Source organism: Scyliorhinus canicula, chromosome 10, assembly GCF_902713615.1.
Source record: "Scyliorhinus canicula chromosome 10, sScyCan1.1, whole genome shotgun sequence".
Classification (NCBI taxonomy): Eukaryota; Metazoa; Chordata; class Chondrichthyes; order Carcharhiniformes; family Scyliorhinidae; genus Scyliorhinus; species Scyliorhinus canicula.
Genome location: NC_052155.1, coordinates 124,944,178 through 124,956,963, shown reverse-complemented (window position 1 = coordinate 124,956,963; position 12,786 = coordinate 124,944,178). Strand labels below are relative to the sequence as shown.

General features: G+C 50.3%; 1 protein-coding gene across 18 annotated transcripts in view; it reads left to right on the top strand.

Moving 5' to 3' along the window:
- LOC119972651 (band 4.1-like protein 3) overlaps nucleotides 1–12,786 on the top strand; it is a 404,335-nt gene that overhangs the window by 282,171 nt on the left and 109,378 nt on the right. For all 18 annotated transcript variants that reach the window (XM_038809700.1, XM_038809702.1, XM_038809693.1 and 15 more), the window contains one exon: nucleotides 11,334–11,552. In XM_038809700.1, coding sequence (XP_038665628.1) covers nucleotides 11,334–11,552 — 219 coding nt within the window. The remainder of the gene's footprint in view (nucleotides 1–11,333; nucleotides 11,553–12,786) is intronic.

The window sequence follows — 12,786 nt, the reverse complement described above, 5'->3', positions numbered from 1 at the left end:
CCTCGCTTTTGCCCAAATTTAGTTTGTACCCCGAAAAGTCCCCAAACTCTGCTAATAGTTCCATTATCTCCGGCATTCCCCCTTCTGGGTCTGCCACGTACAGCAGTAGATCATCCGCATACACCGATACTCGATGTTCCTCCCCTCCCCTAGTCAGTCCTCTCCACCCCCCTGAACCCCTCAGTGCCATCGCCAACGGTTCAATCGCCAGTGCGAAAAGTAGGGGGGATAGGGGACATCCCTGCCTGGTCCCTCGGTGGAGCCCGAAATACTCCGACCTCCTCCCGTTTGTCACTACACTCGCCGGCGGGGCCGAGTAGAGCAGCTTCACCCACTTAATAAAGCCTTCCCCAAACCCAAACCGTTCCAACGTCTCCCACAGGTACTCCCACTCCACCCTATCGAATGCCTTCTCCGCGTCCAGCGCTACCACTATCTCAGCCTCCCCCTCCACTGCCGGCATCATAATTACATTCAGCAATCTCCGCACGTTCGTGTTGAGCTGCCGCCCCTTCACGAACCCCGTCTGGTCCTCATGGATTACCCCTGGCACACAATCCTCTATTCTAGCTGCCAGGATCTTTGCCAGCAACTTGGCATCCACGTTCAGAAGCGAGATAGGCCTGTAGGACCCGCACTGCACGGGGTCTTTATCCCGCTTCAATATCAGGGAGATCAGAGCCTGCGACATTGTCGGGGGCAGAACCCCCCCCTCTCGCGCCTCATTAAAGGCTCGTACCAGTACCGGTCCCACCAAGTCCACATTTTTCTTATAGAATTCCACCGGGAACCCATCTGGCCCCGGCGCCTTCCCCGCCTGCATCTGACCTATTCCCTTGACTAGCTCCTCTAGCCCTATTGGCGCCCCCAGCCCTTCTACCAGCCCCTCCTGGACCCTTGGGAACCTCAATTTGTTTAGGAAGTCCTCCATTCCCCCTCTCCTCGTCGGCGGCTCAGACCGATACAACTCCTTGTAAAAATCCCTGAAGACCCCGTTCACTTCTTGCCCCTTCTGCACTACCTTCCCGCCCCTCTCCTTCACTCCCCCAATCTCCCTAGCCGCATCTCGTTTGCGAAGCTGGTGTGCCAGCATCCTGCTCGCCTTTTCCCCATACTCATAAACCGCGCCCTGTGCCCTTCTCCACTGCGTCTCTGCCTTCCTGGTGGTCAGCAGGTCGAACTTGACCTGCAGGCTGCGCCGTTCTCCCAGCAGCCCCTCCTCTGGTGCCTCCGCATATCTCCTATCCACTTCCAATAGCTCCCCCACCAGCCTCTCCCTCTCCTGCCTCTCCTTTCTTTCTCTGTGCGCCCTTATGGAGATCAGCTCTCCCCTGATCACTGCCTTCAGGGCCTCCCAGACCATCCCCACCTGCACCTCACCCGTGTCATTCAAGTCCAGATAGCTCTCAATGCTCTTCCGGACCCTTTTACACACCTCGTCGTCCGCTAACAGCCCCACATCCAGCCGCCACAGCGGGCGCTGGTCCCGCGCCTCCCCCATTTCCACATCCACCCAATGTGGTGCATGATCAAAGATCGCAATGGCCGAGTACTCAGCTTCCCGTACCCTCGGGATCAGCCCCCTGCTCAACACGAAGAAATCGATTCTGGAGTACACTCTATGGACGTGGGAGAAAAAGGAATACTCCCTCGCCCTCGGCCTACCAAACCTCCATGGGTCTACTCCTCCCATCTGCTCCATGTACCCCCTCAGCACTTCTGCCGCTGCCGGCCTCCTATTGGTCCTTGAGCTCGATCTGTCTAGCCCGGGGTCCAGCACTGTGTTAAAGTCCCCCCCCATGATCAAGCCCCCTGCCTCCAGTCCCGGAATGAGGCCCAATAGGCGCCTCATAAAACCCGCGTCATCCCAGTTCGGGGCATATACGTTGACCATCACCACTTTCTCCCCCTGCAGCTTACCCTTCACCATCACATACCTACCCTCCTTATCCGCCACCACCTCCTCCGCCACGAACGACACCCTCTTTCCCACCAGAATCGCCACCCCCCGGTTCTTTGCGTCCAATCCAGAGTGGAACACCTGTCCCACCCACCCCCTTCTCAGGCGAACCTGGTCCACTACCTTCAAATGGGTCTCCTGTAACATTGCTACATCAGCCTTCAGTCCCTTCAGGTGTGAGAATACCCTTGATCTCTTGACCGGCCCATTCAACCCCCTCACGTTCCAAGTGATCAGCCGGGTCGCGGGACGACCCGCCCCCCTCCCCTGCCGATTAGCCATGTCCTGTTCCCTGCTCGCCCCGGGTCGACCCTCCCCTTCTGACCCGCTCCCCATGGCGATGTCCCCCTCCCCCCACCTCTCCAGTCCTCCACTTCTCGTTTCTGGTCTTTTCAGCAGCAACCCGGTGTCCCTCCCTAACCCCCCTCCCCCCCCAGGCTAGGACCCCTCCTAGCCGCGATGTACCCTCCATTGTACTCCCGTAAGTCAGCTGGTTCACGCTGACCCGGCTGCTCCTGCCACACTCCGACTCCCCCCGGCTCGGGGGGGGGGGGCCTCCCCCCCCTTGCCACTCCTCCCTGGCCCCGCTCCAGCGCAGGAAAGGTCGCCATTGCTAGCCACGCCCCGCACTCCTCCCCTCCCCCCTCCTCTGCCCCGCGCGCGGGAAAACAGAGGAAAGCCCGCGCTTTCGCCCTGCCACACCCCACCCCGCCATCTTCAGTTCCACCCCCGTCCCCGTCCATGCCTGTAAAGAACCCCCCCTAGGAGCCCATATCCCCGATCTGCTCTCCCCCCCCGTCCCGCCTCCCCAACTTAACATTATAAATAACAGATAAATAACAAATAACAATGTACTTAACAGTCGCCCTCTACCAAACAGCATAAATAACCATAAATAACCATGAATAACCACAATAACAATAACTAAGGGAAGTTGGCAAAGGGGGAAAAAACATCAGAAGAAAAACCACAGCAAGAGTTCAAAATCCAAACAAAGAATTCAGCTGAAAGTACCCGAGCGGCTACGGCCGCCAAGTATCCCCTGGGTCTAATTCGAGTCCAGTTTCTCTTCCTGTACAAAGGCCCACGCCTCCTCTGGGGACTCAAGATAGTGGTGTTGGTTCCTGTAGGTGACCCACAAGCGCGCTGGCTGCAGCATTCCGAACCTGATCCGTTTTGCATGTAGCACCGCCTTCGTCCGGTTGTACCGGGCCCGCCGCTTTGCCACCTCCGCACTCCAGTCCTGGTAGACCCTCACTGTCGAATTCTCCCACTTGCTGCTCCTTTCCCTCTTGGCCCACTCCAGCACTCTTTCACGGTCGCTGAGTCGCTGGAACCGCACCAGCACCGCCCTCGGGGGCTCATTTGCTCTTGGCCTCCTAGCCATGACCCTGTAGGCCTCTTCCAGCTCCAGGGGCGAAGGGACGGCCCCTGCCCCCATCAGGGAGCTCAGCATTTCTGCTACATATCCCGGGAGGTCTGACCCCTCCAGGCCTTCTGCCAGGCCCAAGATCCTCAGGTTCTTCCGCCTCATTCGGGTATCCAGCTCCTCAAAACGGCTCTGCCATTTCAGGTGGAGTGCCTCGTGCACCTCTACCTTTCCCACGAGGACCGTGGCCTCCTCCTCCCTCGCAGTCATCTCCTGTTGCAGCTCCCGAATCGACGCCTCTTGGGTCGCCTGGGCTCCCATCAGCCTGGTGGTTGTCGCATTCATTGACTCCAAGAGCTCCATTTTCAGCTCCGTAAAGAAGCGCAGGAGAGCGGCCTGCTGCTCCTCCGCCCATTTCCTCCATTCCTCGGGTGCACCACCGGCCGCCATTTTGGTCTTCTTCACCCGCTTTTTTTTGGGAGCTGCTGTTGCTCTTTTTACCACCCCACTCCGGGTACCGACCATAAAGTTGGTCTGGTTCTCTTCAGGGAGCCTTCCCCCACCGGGATTTGTCCTTACAGCGCCGTTGGGGCCCTCCAATCGGCCCGAAAACACCTTTGTAGCAGGAGCAGCCAAACGTGCGACTTAGCTGGTCATAGCCGCAACCGGAAGTCCTGTGAGACCTTTCTATACACAAAATGCCGTCTGCATTTACCCACATAACAGGAAATAAAATCTTTCTGGTTGGAAAGCCACGGCAGGCATAATTCCTTAATTCCTTATAGAATCCTTGGTATATACAATTCTACTGAAGATGGGAGTTTAGCCCAGTGATTGCACAATGTGTGAAGCACTTTGGCTGTGTTTGAAAGACATATTGGGCAGGATTCTCCAGTCGCCGATGCCAAATGCACTTTTGGCATGCTCCGCCCCTTCAAAACACGCCGTCTGGACTTCGCCTGAGGCCCTCCCACAATGCTCTGCCTTCGCTGGGCCGACTTCCCGACAGCGTGGGTCACTCATGCTATTTTTATTCATGAACCCAGCGTGGCGGCTGCGGACTCAGTCCAGCGCCTCCACAGTCAGGGGGGGAGCCGTTCTTTGGGCAGGAGGGGTTTTGGCATGGGCAGTGGGGACTAGTGGGGAGTGGTCCAGGGGTGGCGTGGCTAATTACAGGGGGGCAATTTTTGGCAGACCAGTCCGCACGTGGCAGTCGCCATGTTGCATGGCGCGGCCGCTGTAGGCCGCCCCATGCACATGCGTGGCCATAGACCTGGCAATTCTCTGGCTGTATCGCAGGTAAAGGGGCTTCACACTTCGTGCCTGCTGGACCCCCACCAGACAGTGGATCAGTGCAGCTTTTACGCCATTTTTTCAGTCGTAAAACGCCCGACCGGAGTCAGCACTTAGTCTTCAAATCAGAGAATCCAGCCCATTAAGTTGCCATTTAAATATAGAATCCACCTGCTGGATTTTAGAACACCAAAGCGTATCAGTTTTCAGCAAAGTGGTTTACACCTATCATGTTGACCGTTAACTGTCTCAAAAGTCTCAAAGAATACTGAGCACTCAAAACTTTTAGAATGACTATATAAAAAGACATAGTTCACTATTTTAAAGAGCATTAACCATGATACTGGGGTGTCACATCTGTTGTTTATCCACACAAATGGACTTTGCAGATATGTAGCTGCTAAAATTACTCTGAGATCTCGATACTTAAATTTGATGGCCGAGTCTTTGTCCAAAATTGCTCGTGACTGTTTGACGTACTTCACAGGAAAGGAAAGCAAATACACAGGGCGCGATTCTCTGCATCCCACGCCAGGGGGAAGAATCGTGGGAGGGCCGGGCGAATCACGACACGCCGTCCTGGCACCCTCCGCGATTCTCCCACCTCCCACCTCCTCCCCCGCCCCCCCCCCCCCCCCCCCCCAAAATGGCATGCCGCGTTTTTCGACAGGCCGCTCGGAGAATTGATGCTCGCCATTTCTCGCGGCGACCGGCGATTCTCCAGCCCGAATGGGCTGAGCGGCCTGCCGAACCCGACCGTTTCACGCCGGCGCCAACCACACCTGGTCGCTGCCAGCATGAACAGCGCGCAACCTCTGTGTTTGGGGCCTGTGGGGGGGGCGGAGGGAGGATCGAGCACCACGGGCATGCTCAGGAGATGTCTAGCCCGCGATCGGTGCCCACCGATCGTCAGGCCGCGTCTCTAACAGACGCACTCTTTTCCCTCCGCCGCCCCGCAAGATCAAGCCGCCATGTCTTGCGGGGCAGCAGAGGTGATCCAGCTCCATTCAAAGACATGAAATTCTGATTTATTTTAAAGAAAAAAAAACTGAGAGAAATTCTATGGAAGGAATATTTCCTCCACGCACTGTGGAACAAATCCAAGAGATGTTTGAACAAGAATGAGCCCTAGCTCCAGTCCAGGTAGGTTCAGAGATATTGCTGAAATGCCATGTTCCAGTCAATCAATTGACTTCAGGCATCACCCACCACCCACAGGGGAGGAGGGAAACTGCTCTCTTCAAGCATGTGCGCTGATTGGTGCCACTCATGAACCAGAGCTCAGCCCCAGCAGAGCAGTTGTGGGCATGCATGGGCAGGTCAGCTCCAGTGACAATAGTAAAGCTGCAGGTAGCGCATTTGAGTGTGACAGTCGGGAATGAGCAGAGCCACAGCATCGCTGAATCCTATAAGGGCAGCAGAGCAGATGAGTGGTACCAGCGTGGTAGAAAAATGAGATCAGTGGGTGAAAGGGCGGAGAGCTGGGAACTGGCACAGGGCAATGATGTGTGTGGGGGGGGGGGGGGCTTTGCTGTTAGTGTGAGTGGAACATGCCACTATATTAGGGACCAATGCTGCCAGTGGGTATGGGGACAGTGCTGCCAGTGGGTGAGGGGCCAGTATGGTCCAGCTCAATCCGGCTCAGTGATGGAGTGGGAGGGTTGAGGAAGTGGGAGCTTGTTCAGAGGCCTGAAAACAGAAGAAAAAACACGGCCTTTGAATTCTCTCCCAGGTCTTGTGCCAGCGATGGCCACCTACACATTTGCTGTCTTATTAAGAACAGGGGACAGACTCGTGGTGATGGTTTTCCAACCAGCGGTAGTTCTGGAGCTTCATGACTCTCAACAGCAGGGTTGGATATTTCTGATCCAGGTTAGGTACCACAAGATGAAAAACAGCAGTGCCGTGAGTCGAAGCAGGTGGGCCCCTTCGAGTGGAGGAGAAACCCCGCTGGATGAATCGTTTTGCTGCAGGCGTAACCTAGTCTGATTGCAACCCCAACATTGAGGCATGGCGATCCAGTGACACTCTAGCTGCTGCAGGGAGGCATTGTTCCCTGGCAGCCTACACAGGTGACAAAATGCCAGGGAGACCCAAAAATCAACCCTAATTGCGTTCTTGTATATCGCCGTTCCTTCACTGTTGTTGGCTCAAAATCCTGGAACTCCCTCCCTAGCAGCACTGTGGGTGTACCTACACCTCCAGGGCTGCAGCGGTTCAAGAAGGTCACCACCACCTCAAGGGCAATTAGGGATGGGCAACAAATGCTGGCCTAGCCAGCCGCCCTCGCATCCCATAGCAATTAATTTTTTAAATGCTGTGCAGCATACAGCTTTGCAACAACAATCCTTGAAACCTTCCCTGGGCTGTATGGGAGGGTACTCCCACATTTTCCTAGATCTTGAAGTACTGCTTCAACATTCTACTGATTAATGATTACATTAATGCATCTCCTTATACCATATTTAGCTGATGTCAAGGATACTACATAGGTACATGAGCCATGGTGTAGGGAGTTAAATTGATTAGTCAGGAGTCATCCTGAGATTTGCCATACAGGGTTGAATGTTGGATGTAGGTCAGGTGGACTGCCTTAAAAGTGCTGGGATAGTTTTCTGGGAAGTATGTGTTTGCACAGGAAGCATCTGATGACCTGAAACAAACCAGACTCCCTAGAGCACAACAAAGACAATCTGCCAAATGTACCTTTGCAGGTTCTTTTGAAAGAGCATCATTCTTTGTCCCACGTACCTATTTTTGTCCGTAGCCCTGCAAGTTTCACATCTGGGGAGACAGTGAGTGTAGTGGTAATGTCACCGGACTTACAACCCTGGCTAATACACTGGGGACATGGGTTCGAATGGCGCTATGGCATCTGTTGCAGTTTATGTGAAACTGGTCTTCGTAATGATGGCCATGAACTATCGTTGATTATTGTAAAACCCCATCTGGTTCACTCGTGTATTTCGGGGAAGAAAATCTGCCATGAACATAGAACGTACAGTGCAGAAGGAAGCCATTTGGCCCATCGAGTCTGCACCGACCCACTTAAGCCCTCACTTCCATCCTATCCCCGTAACCCAATAACCCCGCCTAACCTTTTTGGTCACTAAGGGCAATTTATCATGGCCAATCCACCTAACCCGCACGTCTTTGGACTGTGGGAGGAAACCGGAGCATCCGGAGGAAACCCACAGACACGGGGAGAACGTGCAGACTCTGCACAGACAGTGACCCAGCAGGGAATCGAACCTGGGACCCTGGCGCTGTGAAGCCACAGTGCTATCCACTTGTGCTACCGTGCTGCCATGCTTACCCGGTCTAGCCTACTTGTAACTCCAGATCCATAGTAAATTAGTTGACTCAACTGCCTTCTGAAATGGGACAATAATTCTGTTCGAGGTCAGTTGGGGATGTACAACAAATGTTGGCCTTGGCAAATGCCCACATTCCATGAAAGATAATTTTTAAAAAATAAAATGAAATACCTTTTTACATTTTTTTATGGAATTAGCTCCCACCTGCCCTTTAAATAGTGTTCCAGATTTCAACAACTGAGTGAAAATATTTCTCCTCATCTGCCCCTTGATGTTTTGCCAATTATTTTGAATGTATCCCTGCCTATTTCACCATTCTGACTGTCAGCCTGATGTCTATAACTATGTCCATCATGATCTAGCTTTGTATCAGCTTCAAACATTATAATGCTGCTCCCTACACTTAACTCTCAAAGAAATTCGTAGAAATTGTTAAGAGCAATCGATCCAAAAACTGACCCTTGGGGAAGATCACTGAAAGAGCTACAGAACACCGACAAACACCTGGAGATGATTCTCTCTTCCGATAGAACAAGGAAGAAATCCGCCGATTTAAAAACATCCCTTTGCTTCCTGCCGCTGAGCGAATTTTGTATCTATTCTGGCACTTTCCCCATAATTTCATGGGCTTTAAGCTTCTTAAAAGCCTTTTGTGTTGCACTTTGTTAAATGCCTTCCTATAGTCAGTGGATAGTGCATTTGCACTATCTTGACCAATTTTCTCCATCACCTCATTGAAGAATTCAATCAAGTTTGTCAGGCCTGACTTGACTTTAACAAATCCATGCAAGCTCTCATCGATTAAATCATGCCTTTCCAAATGAAAGTTTATTTTGTCCCTTATAGTTTTCAATAATTTCCCAACTACCAATGTTAGGCTGACAGATTTGTAATTTCCTGCTTTACCCTTTCCTCCTTTTTTTAAATAGTAACACCACTCTTGTACACATTCAAGATTAGAAGATTTTAACCAATGCTTCTGCTCTTTCTACCTTTGTTTCGCTGAACAACTGAAGGTGCACCTGGACCAGGTGATTTGTCAACTTCCAGTAATGCTAATCTTTTTATACAGTTGCGCTATTACTATCCTTCCCATTACTTGGCTCTCTTCTCTTCGTGCAGCCATTACATTATCTGCATCCTTTGTGAAAACACTCATTTAATACTTTGCCACATCCTTTCCCTATACATTAAGATTTTCTTTTGGGTCCTTAACAGGAACAGTTTTTTTACCCCCTAACTATAACGTTCCCTTGTGTGTCACCAGTGGCTCAGCTGGTCGCATACCTGCTGTTGAGTTTCTAGGTTCAAATCCCACCCCAGGGCTTGAGCACAAAAATCATACAAAAGAAAAGGTGGGAAAGTGGTTAAGACACCAGATCAGCCATGATCTCATTCAATGGCGTGGCAGTCTTGATGGGCCAAATGGCCTACTTCTACTCTTGTGTCTTATGAATCATGGCTGACACTGTTGCGCTATACTGAGGGAATGCTGTATTGTTGAGGTGCCATTTTTCAGATTAAATGTTAATGAGAGACCCCGGGCGGAATTCTCCGTGAACCGGCGGTGCGTGCCACCTTCAGGGGCTAGGCTGGCGCCGGAGTGTTTGGCACCGCGCCAGCCGGTGGGGAAGGACCTGTGCCACGCCAACCGGCGCCGAAGGGCCTCCCCCAGCTGGCACATGCGCGGGGGCGCCAGCATGTGCTGGTGTCATCCCAGCGCATGCGCTGGGGGGTTCTTCTCTGCACTGGCCATGGCAAAGGTTGACAGCGGCCGGTGCGGGGGGGGGAAAGAGTGCCCCGCACGGCACAGGCCCGCCTGCGGATAGGTGAGCCTCGATCACGGGCCTGGCCGCCGAGGGAGCATCCCCCGGGTCCAGATCACCTCGTGCCCCCCAAGGACTCTGCAGGCCACCCGTGGGGCCAGGTCCTGCCAGTAAGGACCTGTTGTGATTTACGCCGGCGGGACCCGCTGAAAACGGGGAGCCACTCGGCCCATCGCAGGCCGGAGAATCACCGGGGAGAGGGGGGGGGATGGCGGCACTGCCAGCGGCCGCCGACTGGCGAGGCATGATTCCCGCCCCCGCCAAAACCCCGGCGCCAGAGAATACAGCTGCCGACAGGGGGATTCATGCCGCCACCTGCCGATTCTCCGACCCGGCGGGGGATCAGAGAATCCTGCCCCCATCTGCCTTTTTGGGAAAATTTAAAAGATCCCATGACAACTTTTGCAGAACCAAATCCAATGCTGTCTCTTTCTTTGTTGGACATGTCAATTGAGGAAGTTGACATATCCAACATATATACATATCTGAAATTCCTCTCCTTTCTTATTCTTAGCACTGTTTTTTTTTCCAGTCTACACTCGCGTAATGAAAGTCTCCTAATATCACTCTTGTATTTTTTGTTGCGTGCCATTGAAATTTGCCGATGTACCAAGTGGTAGGCTGGAATGAATCCGAGCTATAAAGGTTTTGGCAATTTAGACTTTGGCATGAAGTGGCAATGCCATGGCTGAAGGCAATTATGTAGATAGGCCAATGTGGAGCATGTTGTAGATTTGTGAGACCATGTTCCATATGAAATAAAGCATTCTTTTTGACACATTGAGGTCTGCCTGTTAATTCTGGTGTGAAACTGATGAGTTGGTTGACAGCTTCAGAAAATTTAAAATAGGAGCTTGGCGTGATCATAAAATATATTTTCATTTATAAAATCAATGGTTAAAAGATGCCGCTGAGAGTATTAAATATATATACTTACTGGGACTCTCTAATTTTATGACTTCAGATTACTTGGGTAATCAAGACATGATTTTATAGTCCTGTCCTCACGTAAGAGCAATTTGTTCTTCTAAACTTATTTTGAAGCAATTTTTAAAAAAAAGCAATTCCTGTCAACTGGTCTGTTGAAAATCATTATTTTAAAATAGTTTCTCACCTTGCATTTCATTATTCTCAATGCTACATTGCTGAAAGTCTAGAATGTGTTTCAGGCACTGGGCAAAGTCTATAGAAGATCAGCTTTCACAGCCCTCTGATTTACTGCTTTAAAAAATGCCAGAATGTGATTTCCCCCTCGTTTTTCTTTTGTTCTCTGTCTCTATCACAGCAGTACTGAAGTAATTGGATACAGTGACATGTATTTAAATCAAATCCAACCCATCATTATTATTTATTTTTGTCTGGACTCTGGTGATTAATTGTCAAATTTTGAATCCTGGGATTGTAAGTTAAGGCCAACAATGCGTGTTTTCAAGTAGAAATCCAGTTTTTAAAAAAATCCTGCGTTCGGCCTTTCAAACTCGTGGATACTTCCAAGAGTTAAATTGCATTCAAAAGTGCTGTGGTTTTGAAAGCTTTCAAATTTCAGCATATTATTTATTTCGATATAGGTATTACTTGTGTCTGCAGCTGAGGGACGATATCGTCTCTGGACGATTGCCATGTTCTTTTGCCACACATGTATTGCTTGGTTCCTACACTGTCCAAGCAGAAATTGGAGACTATGACCCAGATGAATATGGCACTGACTACATCAGTGAGTTTCGCTTTGCTCCGAATGAAACGAAGGAACTGGAAGAAAAGGTGATAGAACTCCACAAAAGCCACAAGTACGTGTATAGCATATATAATAGTGTCAAATTTGGTGTTTTAAAGTTAAACAAATTGCTTTTCATTTTACTTATGAGTCACTTATAAGCAGGTCCACAAATTCTAACTTCTAAGATTTCTGTATACATTTGAATTTAGTTATAGCTGTGAGCTGATAAACATTTTGATGCTAAAGGTCCAACCAAGGTAACACTGATAAATCCTAAATACCGGGAACTCAGCAAAGAATGAGTTGTTTCTTTGAACATATAACATTCTGCAATATTATATCTCTAAACAGCACCTGAAATATGGGTTGACTGCACGAGGTCTATGTAAAATGTCGAATCACAAAGTACGGGGCAGCACGGTAGCACAGTGGTTAGCACTGTTGCTTCACAGCGCCAGGGAACTGGGTTTGATTCCCCTTTGGGTCACCTGTCTGCGGAGTCTGCACGTTCTCCCCGTGTCTATGTGGGTTTCCTCCGGGTGCTCCAGTTTCCTCCCACATCTCCCGAAAGACGTGCTTGTTATGTGAGTTGGACACTCTGAATTCCCCCTTCTGTGTACCGAACAGGCGCTGGAGTATGGCGACTAGGGGATTTTCACAAACGTCACTGCAGTGTTAATGTAAGCCTACTTGTGACAATAATACAGATTATTATTATTATTATTAATAAATGCCTCTTATGCATGCTCCTTTCCTCAGATTGTGCTTTGTGCCCTTTTTAAACTGTCACTATTACTACTATCCAAAAAAAAACCATGAGCCATCTACTTTCTGCAAATAATCCATCTATAACCTTTTCCTCCTTCACTAATGATCTCCCAGCTCTGTGCTCATCTCTCCTGAAATTCTTTTAAGATTCTTCCAAACCCACTTTTGTCCATGTCAAAGACTCCCCAACCAAAGTCACAAATCATATCATTTGTGAGTGTGATCACAATGTATTCTTTTTTCTGTCCCCTTTGATCTTTTTGCATCATTTGGCATAGTTAATCATGCCATAATCCTCCAACACCAATCTTCTGTTGTCCAGGTTTATGGAACTGCCTGTAAACTGGTTCGATGGCAACCTGATGAGATGTAGCCAATATATTTCCAAAAATTGTTTCTCTTCCCCAAGACAACATATACTTTCCCCCTTCCTTTCCTCATCTATACACTGTCTATCATTAGTAGGCATGGTATCAGCTTCATATTTATGAGGATGACTTTCTGATCTACCTGGCCACTGCTTTCCTAACTCCAGG